Source organism: Oryctolagus cuniculus, chromosome 13 (genome assembly GCF_051225735.1).
Source record: "Oryctolagus cuniculus isolate XC-2025 breed Fujian yellow rabbit chromosome 13, ASM5122573v1, whole genome shotgun sequence".
Classification (NCBI taxonomy): Eukaryota; Metazoa; Chordata; class Mammalia; order Lagomorpha; family Leporidae; genus Oryctolagus; species Oryctolagus cuniculus.
This window is the reverse complement of record NC_142879.1, coordinates 71,226,059-71,241,488: the sequence shown is the minus strand read 5'-3', so window position 1 is coordinate 71,241,488 and position 15,430 is coordinate 71,226,059. Positions and strand designations below refer to the sequence as shown.

General features: G+C 43.1%; 1 protein-coding gene across 2 annotated transcripts in view; it reads left to right on the top strand.

Moving 5' to 3' along the window:
- CDC123 (cell division cycle 123) overlaps nucleotides 1–15,430 on the top strand; it is a 73,698-nt gene that overhangs the window by 35,114 nt on the left and 23,154 nt on the right. For both annotated transcript variants that reach the window (XM_070055720.2, XM_002717547.6), the window contains one exon: nucleotides 13,295–13,343. In XM_070055720.2, coding sequence (XP_069911821.1) covers nucleotides 13,295–13,343 — 49 coding nt within the window. The remainder of the gene's footprint in view (nucleotides 1–13,294; nucleotides 13,344–15,430) is intronic.

Below are 15,430 nucleotides of genomic sequence, written 5' to 3'. Positions count from 1 at the left end.
TATATATATATATATATATATATATATATCACAGAAAAACAGAATTGAGGGCTATACGTGCTCCTTGACCTATGAAGGAGCTATGTCTTATGGCATCATAAACCCATTGTAAGTGAAAAATATGTTTACTACACCTCTCCTAGTGAACATGATAGTTTAGCCTCGCTTACCTTAAACATGCTCAGAACATTTATGTGAGCCTACAGTTAATAAAGTGTTAAATATCTCTGACACATACGGATGGACATTTAGGAGATGAGACAGTACGGGGAAACAAAATGCAATAGTGGAAAACGCTGGCAACATGCTTCACTGTGGAGTTTTGTGGTTTCCCCTTGTTGGTTGTATGGCTGACCAAGCACTGCCCAGGACTGTGAGAGACTCTTGTACCATGTGGTAGCCTGGGAAAAAAGAAAAATTCAAAATTTGGAGTACAGTCTGTACTGAATGCGTATCATTCTTGCATAGTTGTGAAGTCAAAAAATTGTCAGTTGAGCCATTATAAATTGGGAACCATCTGTACAACTAAGCAAATGCAGAAATATAAAGTACCCATGATCTCCCCACAGGCTATGTGGAATTCTAGCATTTTACCTATGTGTAACTATATGTGCATAAATATAGCTGACTCTGCATGGGATCCTGCAGTTCATATTGCCTAGAAGGCTACTTTTGCACTTGCCAATACATGGTGACATCTCTGCATGTCATTAAATACATAAGTTAATGGTATACCCTCAGGTAGCTACAGCACTATGTTTTTGATCAATCATCTGTCCTTCTATATGGTCCTGCGCTGAATATTCTTGACCCAGATCTTTGTCTTTTTCTCTAATGTTTTTGTAGGATAAATTCCCAGAGGTGGAATTGCTGTGTTTCTTTCCTTTGGGCAGCCATAGTAAAGAACTTGACTCCTTGCATTTGCTCTGTAGGTGGACAGAACACTTGACTGTTGAGCTGTGGGTGCTCTGTTTATGCTTTTTTGTTCTGGTATCAAATAGCAGTCTTTCTTTTAGGCTTCTGATACTATCTCATCTCTGTTAAGCACAATCTTTAACTGGCTTTTAAAATGAAGTATATCACAAAATCTAGACAGAAAGGAAGAGAACAGGTAAGATTGCATGCCACTTCTCCATCTTTCCAGTTTACTTTGCCCTGTGAAATCCCCCATTGCAGCCCTAAATTCCTTTTGAAATAGAGCCTGGCATGAACAGATGAGTTGACTGCCTGGCAGTCATGTGTCAGCCCTGTAGCTGGGCATAAAGAAAACAGAGTTGCACAGCAGTCAGCAAGTGTGGTTATAGTACAAGTTGGTTATCAAAGGATTTTGCCTGTATTGATATTTCAGGTTTTACAAAAAAACACAATGTTGTTTTGATATTTAGTTGTCAGTCTTTTGTGGTTGTGTTGGCACAGGTGTTATTAAAGGTGTTAGTAGCCCTTGTTTGGGTAAAAATGCAGTAGTATTTTCTTTCTAGGAAACACCCTCTGAATGGAAGGAAGCTTTACTCCCCCCACCCCCATTGTAAAGGTTTCTGGAATCTGATCCTTTGAAGAAGGCTTGACATGTATTACCTTAAAAATATTCTGTACCTGTTAATTCACCTGATGTGTGTGTGGGTTTGTTGTTGTTGTTGTTGTTGTTTTTTTGGTGCCTTTAGTATTAGTTGCAGTGAGAGCATGAGGGCAACTTTGCCTTTCCAAAAATAATTATAAATCACTTTTAATTCTGAGGCTAGTAGTTTTGAAAATCAGCTTTGGATTTACCTGTCTGCTCTGTCCTCTCACCCCACCACCCTTTTTTTTTTTTTTTTTTTCATTTTAAAGATTTATTTTGTTTATTTGACAGGCAGAGTTGTGGGGGTGAGGGGAGAAAAAGATAGAGAGAAGTGTCTTCTATCTGCTGGTTTACTCCCCAAATGGCCACAGATAGCCTCCTGGCCAGGACTGGGCCAGGCTGAAGCCAGGAGCCAGCAGCTTCATCTGGATCTCCCACATGAGTGCAAGGGCCCAGGCTCTTAGGCCATTTTCTACTGCTTTCTCAGGTGCATTAGTAGGAAAGTGGTGTACCAGGTCTTGAACCAGCACCAATATGGGATACCGGCATTGCAGATGGTAGTTTAATCCACCGCCCCATAATACCAGCCCCCTCCCTTTGAATTATTTTAACTGATATTCTAGTGAACAGTAGAAATACAAATCAGTTGCTTTGCATTTTGTACTTTTTGGCTTTTGCATGGATAGGAAGTTAAATCAGTAAGTGAATTTGAGGCCTTGGAATTAGAATGTTTACCTACAGAATGCCATCCTTTTCCTGGTATAAATAATTGGGAGTTGGCAGAGTCAGTGCTGAACACTGAGCTTTCAGCCTTTTAGTAGGGCACTACTAATGTCCTGAAATGTTTGTTGGTAGTCAGTTGCATAGCAATGTAGCAAAACTATGTTAGCATCGCATATAACAATTCCTTATTGATAGAACTCATGAAAGATGAATTTTTGTCACGAAGACCTTTTCAGGAGCTCTTAGAAGATTAAGAGTGTAGTTCTTTACTTTTTAAAGTTTACTTACTTATTTTTATTTATTTGAAAGAGAAAGCAACAAAGAGAGGGACAGACAGATCTTTCATCAGCTAGTTTACTGTTTAAATATCTATAACAGTCAGAGCTGGATCAGATCCTATCCAGGAGCCAGGAACTCCATCTGGTCTCTTGTGCGGGAGACAGGGACCCAAGTACTTGAGCCATCACCTGATGCCTCTCAGGGTGTGCATCAGTAGGAAGTAGGATCGGAAGTGGAGGTGGGACTTGATCTTGGGGACTCTGATAAAGGATGTGGGTGTCCCACATGGTGCCACAACATCTACTTCTAAAGGTGTGGCTCTTTAGACTGAACAAGATCGCATTGGTGAGTTAATCTAACCCTTTCCTTCTGTAGATGAGAAAATTGAAGCCTATTATTCAGTAAGTTGTTCAAGGTCATACAACTAGTTAGTAGAACTAAAATCAATATAATTTCAATAATGTCATTCTAAAAATTCTTTGAACTTTGATTTAATACAGCATAGATTCTTTCTTTTCAGAATGCTTCCAATTAAACTAATAGAATAAAAATTATAATCATATGTAATACATAAAATTATAAAAATGAGAGTATGGATTTTTTTTTTATTTTTCCCTTGACTAAGGAAACAAAGATATTATGGTCAGGATTTCAAGTTAACAGAAGGCATGGGAATTAAAAAATACGTTCTTTGACAAGGAGTTTGGAGATATGTGGTATTTTAGAGTTCATTTAACAGCTCACCAAGGAAAGGTCTGTTGGTCTTTCCCCTCTGCCATCCTTGGCTAGTTGACGTGGGGGTTGTGTTCATCACCTAGTGCTCTCAAGGTTGCTGCTACTGTTCTGAGTATCTGTCCTATGAGGACATGACAGTATCCAGATCTAAAACAGGAGGGGCAGGTACACCTATGAGGACATGACAGTATCCGATCCAAAACAGGAGGGGCAGGTACATTTTCTCTCATTTTTTCCTTATGTGTCAGGTGAAGCATTCCTAGAAGCCTCCCAGGAGACTTCCTGTCCATCCTCATTGGATGCACCATTGCGCAGACTAACCTAGTAGTTGTCAAAGGGAACAGAATTGCCATGATTAGTTTAGACCAGGGCTTCTCCAACATTAACATGCCCCAGAGTCACTGTGGCAGTTTGATCAAATGTGGATTGGTGGGCCCACCCCTGGAGTTTCAGATTCAGCAGGCCTGGAGCGAGGTCCAGAATGTCATTCACAACCTGTTTCTAGGCGATCCTGATGCTGCCAGGCCAGGTCCATGTCTTTTTCTTCTCTCTGCTTCACTTTACTTTTCTATATTGTCACAATCCTCATCACATTTTTCAAAAATTTTTAAAAATATTTATTTATTTATTTGAAAGGCAGAGATAGAGAGAGAGAGAGAGAGAGAGAGAAAGCTTCTGTTCACTGGTTCACTTCCCAAATGGCCACAATGCCCAGAGCTGGGCCAGGAGCCAGGATGTATGGCAGGGGCCCAAGGACCTGGGCCTTCTTCCACTGCCTTCCCAGGCACATTAGCAGGAAGCTGGATTGGAAGTGGAGCAGCTGGGCTGCTGGAACTGCAAGCGACTGCTTAACCTTGTACACCACAGCATTGGCCCCAGATCCTCATCATATTTAACTCCTGTGAGGTAGGAATTACTGCCCCATCTTACAGATGGGGAAACTGAGGCTCTCACATGCCCACACCACACAGTTGATAGGACAAGGTCTATAATTCCAGTACCTGGGTTCCCTCACTCCAAGCTCACTCCACCCAAGATGATCAGAATTCTCTTAGAGTAGCAAAAAGACAGCTGCCACTGGACATTGGCACATATGCAAGCATAGAGGGAAGTACCTCTGAGTTACCATCTCTGTCCCCCTGTGTTTCTGGCTCAGCATTCAGGGGACACTCCTGGCCAAGTGGTTCCCTCTGAACTGAGAGGAAACAGAATCATCGTGTCAGGGAGGGTAGTGGTCAGCCCCGCCTAGAGGGGACCACTGCAGGCCAGTGTTTCAAGGACTGTATTCCTGGGAGTGCTCCCAGCGTCTGGGCAGTCACGACTCTGGCAGCAGGATTGAAGCTGGGGAGTGGCTGGAGGGCGGACAGTGGGCAGGGTCTGCCATCACTGTAATTACTGTACAATGGGACTGTAGACAAGAAGCTTTTAAAAGTACTGGTTGGGAGCTGGCGCTGCGGCTCACTAGGCTAATCCTCCACCTAGCGGCACCGGCACACCGGGTTCTAGTCCCGGTTGGGGCGCCGGATTCTGTCCCGGTTGCCCCTCTTCCAGGCCAGCTCTCTGCTGTGGCCAGGGAGTGCAGTGGAGGATGGCCCAGGTGCTTGGGCCCTGCACCCCATGGGAGACCAGGAAAAGCACCTGGCTCCTGGCTCCTGCCATCAGATCAGCGCGGTGCGCCGGCCGCGGCGGCCATTGGAGGGTGAACCAACGGCAAAGGAAGACCTTTCTCTCTGTCTCTCTCTCTCACTGTCCACTCTGCCTGTCAAAAAAATAAAAAAATAATAAAAAAAAATTTTTCTAAAAAAAAAAGTACTGGTTGGGGGTGAGGATGGTGGCACAGCGGGTTAAGCCACCACTGGGGACACCCGCGTGCCATGTTGGAGTGCCTGGGATCCAGTCCACCTTCTGCTTCCATCCAGCTTCCTGCTTCTGTGCACCCTGGGAGGCAGCAGGTGATGGCTCCAGTGCTTGGGTCCCTGCCACCCATGTGGGAGACCTGGGCGGAGCTCCTGGGGATGAACCAGGGGATGGACGATCTCTGTTTCTCTCCCTCTCTTGCTCTTGCTCTCTCACTTGCTGTCCCTCTCTCTCTTTCCGTCTCTGCCTTTTAAATAAATAAATGAATTTTAAGAAAAAAAAAGTAGAAGTTGAAATAAAGCACACATAATCTGTGTTCCTATTTGCTGGCTGAATTATTTGCCCAATTGTAAACATGCTTTGTGATTGCATTTGCTGAGTCACAAGGCTTTCATTAATTTATTTTACTGATTAAGTGTCCCCTCAGTAGACCAAAGCAAGAAAAAAATTCTGGTGTTCAATTGGCATTTAGAGGAAAAGGCTGATTGCCTGTCTGAGAGACTCATGACTGAGAACTAGGTCTGACTAGAGATAAGAGATTTTCAAGTATCATGGTAATTTAAACTCAGCTACATTCAGCAAAATTTTTAGACTTATTTCTTCCCTTTTATCTGCAGGGGATGCATTCCAAGACTTGCAGTGGGTGCCTGAAACACTATTTTTTCCTATATATACATCCTCTGATAAACTCGGGTCTTTTCACTTCAAAAAAGCACTTTATGGCTTCTCCTTGGCATACCTGAACGCCAGCATCATCACTCTTCCAGTTTGGGGGCAGTATGAGTAAAACCAGGGTCACTTGAACAACAGTCACCCTGATAAGCAAGGTGGCTGCTGAGTGACTCACGGGCAGTTAGCACAGGCAGCATGGATATGGACATGCAGGCCAGAGGAATGGTTCATGTCCTGGGCAGGTCGGAGGGGGAGGGTGTGAGGGAGAGAGAGAGAGAGAGAGAGGTTCTTCATCTGATGGTTCTCTCCCCAGATGGCTGCAATGGCCGGAGCTGCACCGATCTGAAGCCAGGAGCCTCCTCCTGGTCCCCAATGTGGGTGCAGGACTTGGGCCATCTTCCACTGCCTTCCTGGGCCACAGCAGAGAGCTGGACAGGAAGCGGAGTAGCCGGGTCCCGAGGGCATGAGATTTCATTTTGCTACTCAGAATGGTGTGTGATGTCAACTTATCAATTGTTGTTGTTGTTGTTGTTTTTAAAGATTTATTTATTTGAAAGTCAGAGCTACACAGAGAGAGGAGAGGCAGAGAGAGAGAGAAGTCTTCCATCCGATGGTTCACTCCCCAGTTAGCCACAATGGCCGGAGCTGCACCAATCCGAAGCTAGGAGCCAAGAGCTTCTTCTAGGTCTCCCATGTGGGTGCAGAGGCCCAATGACTTGGGCTGTCTTCCACTGCTTTCCCAGGCCGTAGCAGAGAGCTGGATTGGAAGAGGAACAGCAGGGACTAGAACCAGTGCCCATAGGGGATGCTGGTGCTTCAGGCCAGGGTGTTAACCCACTGTGCCACAGCGCCGGCCCCTTTTCAATTGTTCTTTTCTGGAGTTTTCCATTTAATATTTTTAAACTATAGTTGACCATCATAACTGATACCACAGATGTGAGGAAACTACCTTAATCCTAAAGTTTAGTAGGAAACAGTCTCAGGAGTAAAATTTTGTGCATTGGGTGGACCTAACAGAGCCTTCTACCTTGTGACTTTTTTTTTTTTTTAATTTGTTTATTTGAGAAGCAGAGAGAGAGAGAGAGAGAGCTCCCATCTGCTGGTTCACTCCTCAAATGCCCACCACAGCCAGGGGTCAAGGAGAAGCCAATGGTTGGAAACTCAGTCCAGGTGTCTCCTGTGCGTAGCAGGGCCCCAAGTCCTTGAGCCATCCCCTGCTGCCTCCCATGGTGTACATTAACAGGTAGCTGGCATCTGAAGCAGAGCTGGGACTTGACACGGGATGCAGGTTGTCCCAACCAGTGGCATAACTGCGAGGCCAAAGTGCCTGCCTGCCTCAGAGGGAAGTTTTCAGTGAACATGTTCAGTCACTGTTCAGACACAGTGAACATGTCCAGACACAGACATTGAGTGTCACTTTAGTTTTGTCACCAGTAGTAAAAGCTGAAGAAATGACTTCTGTGTACTGAAACACTCACTTTACCTCCTGAACAGCAGAAGAAGCTACAACACCAAAGCTTTGATGCTTAATTTTTCTCTGGCTTGAAATGTTTCTTTTGTTCTTCCCATGATTTTAAATTCTGTCTTACAAGTAGGACTTGTTTACTGCGAGGTACAATGTTGTGACCTTTATGCGTTTAAAAGAAAGATTTATTTTTCATTCATTCAAAAAGCAAACTGAGAAAGAGAGGGGTGTGGAGAGATATCTTCCATCAGTTGGTTCACTCCCCACATACTCACAACAGCTGGGTCTGGGCCAGGCTGAAGTCAGAAGCCAGGAACTCCCTCCTGGTCTCCCATGCAGGTGGCATAGACTGAAGTACTTGAGCCATCATTTTCTGCTTCAGAAGCAGAGTAGCCCAGATTCAAACCAACAACTCTGACATGGGATGCAGTTGTCCGAAGTTGAGGGCCTTACCCTGGTGTATCACAATGCCATTCTCAACTTTTAATATTTATTCATTTATTTTTATTTGAAAGGCAGACAGAGAGAGAGAGAGGGAGGGAGGGAGAGGGAGAGGGACAGGGAGAGAGGGAGAGAAAGAGAGAAAGAGATCTTCCATCTGCTGGTTCACTCCCCCAAATGCCTGCAACAGCGAGGGCTGGGCCAGGCTTCAGCCAGGAGCCTGGAACTCCAGGTCTCCCATGTGGGTGACAGGGACCCAAGTACTTAAGCCATTGCCTGCTGCCTCCCAGGTTGCACATTTTTAAATTTTTTTATTTTTTGACAGGCAGAGTGGACAATGAGAGAGAGAGACAGAGAGAAAGGTCTTCCTTTGCCGTTGGTTCACCCTCCAATGGCCGCCGCAGCTGGCTTGCTGCGGCCGGCGCACCGCACTCATCCGATGGCAGGAGCCAGGTGCCTCCTCCTGGTCTCCCATGGGGTGCAGGGCCCAAGGACTTGGGCCATCCTCCACTGCACTCCCGGGCCATAGCAGAGAGCTGGCCTGGAAGAGGGGCAACCGGCACAGAATCCGGCACTCCGACCGGGACTAGAATCCGGTGTGCCGGCGCCGCAAGGTGGAGGATTAGCCTAGTGAGCCGTGGCGCCGGCCCAGTACTAGAATCTCACCCCTAACCCCCAACAGGTAGGATTCGTTTCCAACTCAAGTGTTTGCCGCTAAAGTAGCCTCTGGTCTCTACCTCTACATAGCTTTCTCCCAATGTATTTCTTAATTAAGCACAGCCACCATCGTAAGACCCATGCATACTCTCTCATCTACATGATGTTATAAGACATTTCACCTTCCATATCTTGCATCCCTGTTTTCCTGATTCTCCATGCTCCCCTCGTCTCTCCTGAGGCCCCAGACCTGCACTCTCATCACTGAGTGGTTTACATTCGCCCTTTCAGTGTATGAAACTGAGAACAGCACAATAGAACCTGTGTGTTGGTGAGTTACGAGGACCACAGAAACAGTCTCAAAACATGTTTGGGGTTAATAAATATGCCTATTTATAGTCAGACCATTTGGTCGGCAGGAAACCCAACCTTGTTTAAACCGAGGGAATGATTTGGGAAGGAGCTTGGGTAGAAATAAAAGGAAAGAAAGGAACAGTCCTGTTAGTCATCTGCTCTAGCTAAGCCTAGTTCTTTTACTTTGGGGCTAGAATCCTTTTTATTTCCTTTTCAAAAATTCCTGTTAACTGGCAGTTCCCTGGTTTATTAGAAAAGAGGCTGCCATAATTTCACAGTAGCTCTCATCAAAGTAGATTTTGCAGATTTTTCTCTTCCTTCCTTCAAAATAAATGTTTTACTGTTATATGAGAATTCTTTTAGTTTGTAGTTTATATTGTAGACTGCATAACATTCATTATTTAATAACATTTGTGTTTAGATTTAATGGCTACTGGAGGGGCCGGCGCTGTGGCATAGCAGGTAAAGCTATTTCCTGTAATGCTGGCATCCCATATAGGCGCCGGTTCAAATCCCAGCTGCTCCACTTCCCATCCAGCTCTCTGCTATGGCTTGAGAAAGCAGTAGAAGATGGCCCAAGTCCTTGGGCCCCTGCACCTGCATAGGAGATCCGGAGGGAGCTCCTGGCTCCTGGCTTCGGATTGCCGTAGCTCCGGCTGTTGTGGCCATCTGGGGAGTGAACCAGCAGATGAAAAACCTCTCTCTCTCTACATCTGCCTCTCTGTAGCTCTGCCTTTCAAATAAAGAAATCAATCTTTTTTTTTTTTTTCTAAAAAAGGCTACTAGAGAACTTGTAATTATCCTACAAAGAATTACAAGCCTAAAATTCAGCATAAGAACCAACTTGCAACCTAAATTAGTGCCACTGATTTAAAACATACTTTCTGTTGGTACCTTCTTGAAATTTATAATTAAAGAAATCTTCCCAATTAGTATGAAATATTTACTAACCCAGGAAAAATATTTCAGAAATTTTTTTTAAATAAACCTACCTCCTTATAATATAAATGGAATTTATTCACACACAGTGTAATTTACAATTTGTCAGCTGAGCTCCAAAATGCCTTATTGTGGACCTTTCTATTCAATCTTGGCTTAAGGGCTCAGCACTTTCCTGTCTGTGTGGATCCTTGGCCATCTGGTTAATCATCTTAATAAGACAAGACCTCGTACAATAAGCTCTGTAGCACATATGTTCTCACTTCCTCCTTCTGAAACTTGCAAGCTTAAAAAATAACATACAGGTGGAAGCATCTACCTTTCACAATAATGTTACAAGATGGTGGAATGCAAATATGTATTAAAGTGTGGACCTGCTTAAAAGCAGCAATGTGAGGATTAGTTAAGGGTTAAAATCAAAATTTGTAGAAATGTAACACTTACCAGTCTGCTGATCCTGGAGGAAAAGGCTGAGATATTTTGTAAGGATAAAGACAATTATGATAATTTTTATTAACTTGACAGTTCATGACCTTAATTTTGATTAATATGAAACAGCTTAGGAGACTAATCTTTATTTTAAAAAATCTTTAAATATATCAAAAACTAGTTTTCTATTTTTAGATTGTAACTCTTCTGGGTATACTTTTAAATTAGTTTTATTTGAAGCAAGGGCTTTTTGCTTTCTGGAGAAAAATAAACTCTTTTTTTTAAGATTATTTATTTATTTGAGAGGTAGAGTTACAGAGAGAGAGAGAAAGAGAGAGAGAGAGAGAGAGAGAGAGAGAGGGAGAACTCTTAAAATAGCACCAGCGCTTGCTTACCTATGTGAAGACAGAAGTTCACCCTTTGATGTTTGGGAAGATTCATCTGATAATATGGAAATGGGATTTGATTAATGATACAGTTTGTGTGTGTGTGTTTTTCTTTGTTTTTTAGCTGTTTGAGCCTAGAGCCACCAGTATTTAGGGATTTTGGGTGGGTTTGTCCTTTAACTTGCCCTGAGAGCTTCCGCCATCAGATCTAAAATCTCCAGAGAAATGGGCCAGCGTGTGGTTTCCTGAGCTTTCCCACTTGTTACCTGGCCATTGGAACCTGGGTATCCTTATGTAATAAATGTGGGTAATTATAATAGTACTTTTTCACAGGGTTATTGAAGGATTAAATGAAATGGCAAATGTACAGTGCTTCAAATGGTGCCTGGTACGTATTTAGTATTCAATAAATAAATAAACCTATTCATAGAGAAAACTCGCTGACTTTTTAACAAAGCACCCTGTGTATGCCTTTCTTTGCAATGTGGATTGTATCAGTCAATGCCTGATTATTAGTGGTACTAGAAGTTCATATTCTTAAAATTTTAGCCAATCTAACTAAAATTGTTACTGTTTGTAGTATAAATCATAAATGATTATGGAGAATTCCAAGTTAATCATGTATTTAGGGAAATTAAAAAAGCTCTTCAAATTCATTTTTACTTGTAAATGGTTTAAGACATTGTTAAAAGTTTTTTTGTTGTTGTTTTTGTGTGTTTTTAAAAAATGTATCTTGACCCCTGTATAAGTGTGTATTACAAGTCATGTACTGCAGTGGAGATGCTGTATAGATTAGGCAGCTCACTTCCTTTGCTTTTCTCTCCTGTATTGTCAAGCCCTCCCTGCTGACTCACGGCACTCTTAAAGACTCACAAATGGCAAGTGAGGACAGCCACATACAGACTGCCTTTCTTTTCCTCTGCATGTCCTTTCTCTTCCACTCTTCACAGTCAGGCTGCTGTCAAGTGTTTCGTTTTGTGTCCTGACTTCCTGTTCATTCCTTGGTTGCCTGCAGTCTAGTTTCTGCCTTCATCAGAGCTCTCTAAAATTCTTCCAGCAGAAGTCACCAGATCCAGCGGACAGTCTTGCACTTTTTAGTGGTGTTTGAGTCAATTCACCTCTTACTGTTGTCTCTCTTCCCTTAGCTTTGAGGATGTCATTCTCTCATTCATCTCCTGTATTTGTTATTTTTGCTTTCTTCTCAGCTTTTTTTTTTAAGCACTCTTTAATTGTTGCCATTCTCCAGGATTCTGTCTTCTACCTAAGGTGACGGCTTCTATTTTCTTGACTTTGGCTCCTAACCCTCGTGATTGTTACCTCCAAATTGTCGTCCTCCACTTCTGCCTCTCATTATTCCCAGCCACTCTCTGAGTGTCTCTGTGTGGTTCTCCCATAGTTGCCTCCATTCCACACAGCCAAACACAGTGTCTCTCCTGTCTGTTCTCACCCCACACCACTCGTTTTTCCTCCTATCTTAGTGAATGGCATCACCATCAGCCTCCAAGCACTCATCAAAGCCAGACAATTGAGAGCCATCCTGGCCCCTTTTTTGCTTGAACTTCCCTTTCCGTCAGTCACCAGTTTCTATGGAGTTTGCCTTCTAAGTGTCTTTCTTTAGTGCTTCTCCTCTACCTTCCACTCCCTTTGCCTTAGTAAGCCCCTCATCCCTCACTGAGGCTGTGGCCTCTCTGCCTCCCGTGTTGCCCCTCTTTCCCCTAAACTATCTAATACCATTGTGCCGTGGTGACATTCTTAATGTCTAACTGTAATGATCACCCTCACATACAAGGATACTTCAAGTTCACGGAAAAATGGAATAAAAAGATAGGTTTATTTTGCTGCAAAACTTTTTTAATCCACACTTTTTTTTTTCATAACACACATTTCCCGTGAACTTTTTGAAGACCTCTCAAATTTAGAAACTTCTTGTAGTTTCCAACTGTCTATATAATAAAGTGCTACCTCCCTAGGTTAAGGCAAACAAGACCCTTCATGATCCGATACTCCATGTCCAAAATCTGTGTTCAGCATCGTCTCTTGGCCCTCCCCTCTTTCAGCTGCAGTACCGGCCTCCTGTCAGTCTTGGACAACCACAGGACCTGTCACTCTACTTCCTGTCTCAGCTCACGCTTCCTTTCCGCACACAACACATAGCTAATCAGTTCCTCCTTTGTGCTGTCAGAGTATGTTGTTCTTGTTTCCCCCAGCACCTAGCTCAATCTTTGATATAGGTGGACATTTAATAATAAATCATGTGAAATATTGTTCATGAAGCAGGATTTTGTACTTAGTGGAAGATTGAATAAGTCTATCAGACGTTTATTAAGATGGCATGTGGAAAAAGGGTTAAATTAACTTTTTGTGGCTTGCCCTGGCACAATGAATGTTAAGGGGAAATAGACTGCCAGCTCTTGCCCTGGGGAATCACAGAAAATGTGTAAAATGGTGGGGCTGGCCTGCCTCCCTTGAGAATCTGGAGTTAGATGATTAGAGTGTTGGTACTGGCCGAGTTGCTAAATTTGGGCTTTTCTGGGTCTTACTTTCTTTGCCTTTTGATCAACATGTCATTTATACTGTCTGTAGGATTCTAAGAACTCCTGATGTTGTTTTGAGAATTAAATGTGGTTCCTAGGCATAGCTTGCAATAATGCTTAGTAAATGTTCATTGAATCTGAATTAGTGTCCTGCTTCTGGATGCTGTCGGTAGAGCATTGCTCTCATGGAAGGTATAGTTAAATATGTACACATAAATTGACCTCCATTTAAAAACACTCAATTGCGTTTCTTTTCCTTCCAAAGATTTATTCACTGTACTGATGATTCTCCAGATCCTTGTTTGGAATATGAGGTAAGACACTTTGATGACATTGATAATCCTAGATGAAGGTGAGTTGAAAATTGCCTTTTCTTCTTCTTCTTCTTTTTTTTTTTTTTTAAAGATTTATTTATTTGAAAGGCAGAGTTACAGAGAGGCAGAGAGGGAGAAAGAGAGGAACTTCTGTCTGCTGGTTCACTCCCCAAATGGCTGCAATGGCAGGAGCTGTGTTGATCTGAAACCAGGAGCCTCTTCCAGGTCTCCCATGCAGATGCAGGGCCCAAGCACTTGGACCATCTTCCACAACTTTCCCAGACCATAGCAGGGAGCTGGATTGGAAGTGGAGCAGCTGGGACTTGAACCGGTGCCCATATGGGATGCTGGCGCTGCAGGTGGTGGCCTTACCTGCTACACCACTGTGCCAGCCCTGCCATTTATTCTTTTTTTTTTTTTTTAACGATTTATTTTATTTATTTGAAAGACAGAATTACAGAGAGAGGTGGAGCTGGAGAGAGAGAGAGAGAGAGGTCTTCCATCTGCTGGTTCACTCCCCAAATGACCGCTATGGCCAGAGCTGAGCTGATCCGAAGCCAAGAGCCAGGAGCTTCTTCTGGGTTTCCCACAGGGATGCAGGGGCTCAAGGACTTGGGCCATTTTCTACTGCTTTCCCAGGCCATAGCAGAGAGGTGGATCGGAAGTGGAACAGCCGGAACTCGAACCAGTGCCCATATGGGATGCGAGTGCTGCAGGCCGCGGCTTTAACCTGCTACACCATTGTGCCAGCCCTGCCATTTATTCTTAAGTGAAATGAATGAAATTTTTTAGATTGATTTCCCTAGAAACCTAGAGCCACAAAATGTTTAAATTTATGAAATATATCTATTATACTCATAGAATACATATGAAGTTAAATATTCTTTAATGAAACAAATACTTGGTACTCTTGACACCCCCTGCACCACCCCCCACCACCACCCCCTGCCAAACCTGATTAAGTTTTTTAGCCTGATATACCAGGAAACAAGTCATCACCATGTTAGCTTTTTAATTTTTTTTTACATTGTTTACTCATCTTAAAAATAACTTAGAAAAGCATGAAGCTAGTGAAAACGCAACTTCACTAGAAATCATAATGAGTTGAATGGCAGACTCGAGTTTCTGTTCCATAGTTTCCTGGTTTTGAGAGTGTAAACCCTGCACACGTGATGGTCAGACGCTCTTCGCTGTCGTGAATGGATTTGGAACATACCTTTCTGTTAAACTCTGGTTCCGGGTTTCAGCACCATCCCAGATGCACCATGTTTACCATCACTCTTGGTTCTTCTTGCACTTGGCATTGCCAAGATGCCAGACTTTTGAAAGATAGACAGCTAATAATTTGATGACCATCTTGCTCCATAATTTCAAAACATTTTCATTTTTTACTTTATAATACCAGTGAAGCTAGTACAGGGATTTTTTTGTTTTAGTTTCTTCATTGTCTGCTTGTTTCTCACCATTTTTGTGTGATATACATGCTTTCAAGCTTTCTGGAACTTCCCATATTGTCATTTTAGTGTGTTGTGTAAATATATGTTGGTTTTCTGATTGATGACACAGTATATGTAGACCAGTTAGTTTACTCTATTTCAGGCCACCTGCAATGACTAGATGTTAGGGCACTTGTAATGGAGATTTTTACCTACCATTTGTGAGGTTTTCTTCACTTTCGTAGCCCAGTGTGAACATTTTCCCAGCTCATTAAGAAGTCTGATAACATGATTTATACATACAGAATAGATTTGTATCTGTGGTTTCACTGAACAAGCCCCTGTGTGTTAAGCACCTGCTGTGTCTTATTACTTTTTGCTGGAGACATAAACACGAACAAGCTGGTTTCCTTAGCCCCTCTCTCTGTCTCAGGCGTGCTCCTCACTGAGATGCCATCGGTGGCGCCTGAGGTTGTTTACCGCACTTTCCTCTCAGCACCAGCAGCCTGTTAGTGCGTAGAGTTTAAAACCCAGCTTTCAGAGCCTGGGAAAGTGATACTCTCTACGTAATTAAGATGAAAAAAAGTTGTCAACAGAATCCTGTGCTTTGATGTTCCTGTCTGTGTCTTAGGAAGTATACATAAGCACGAT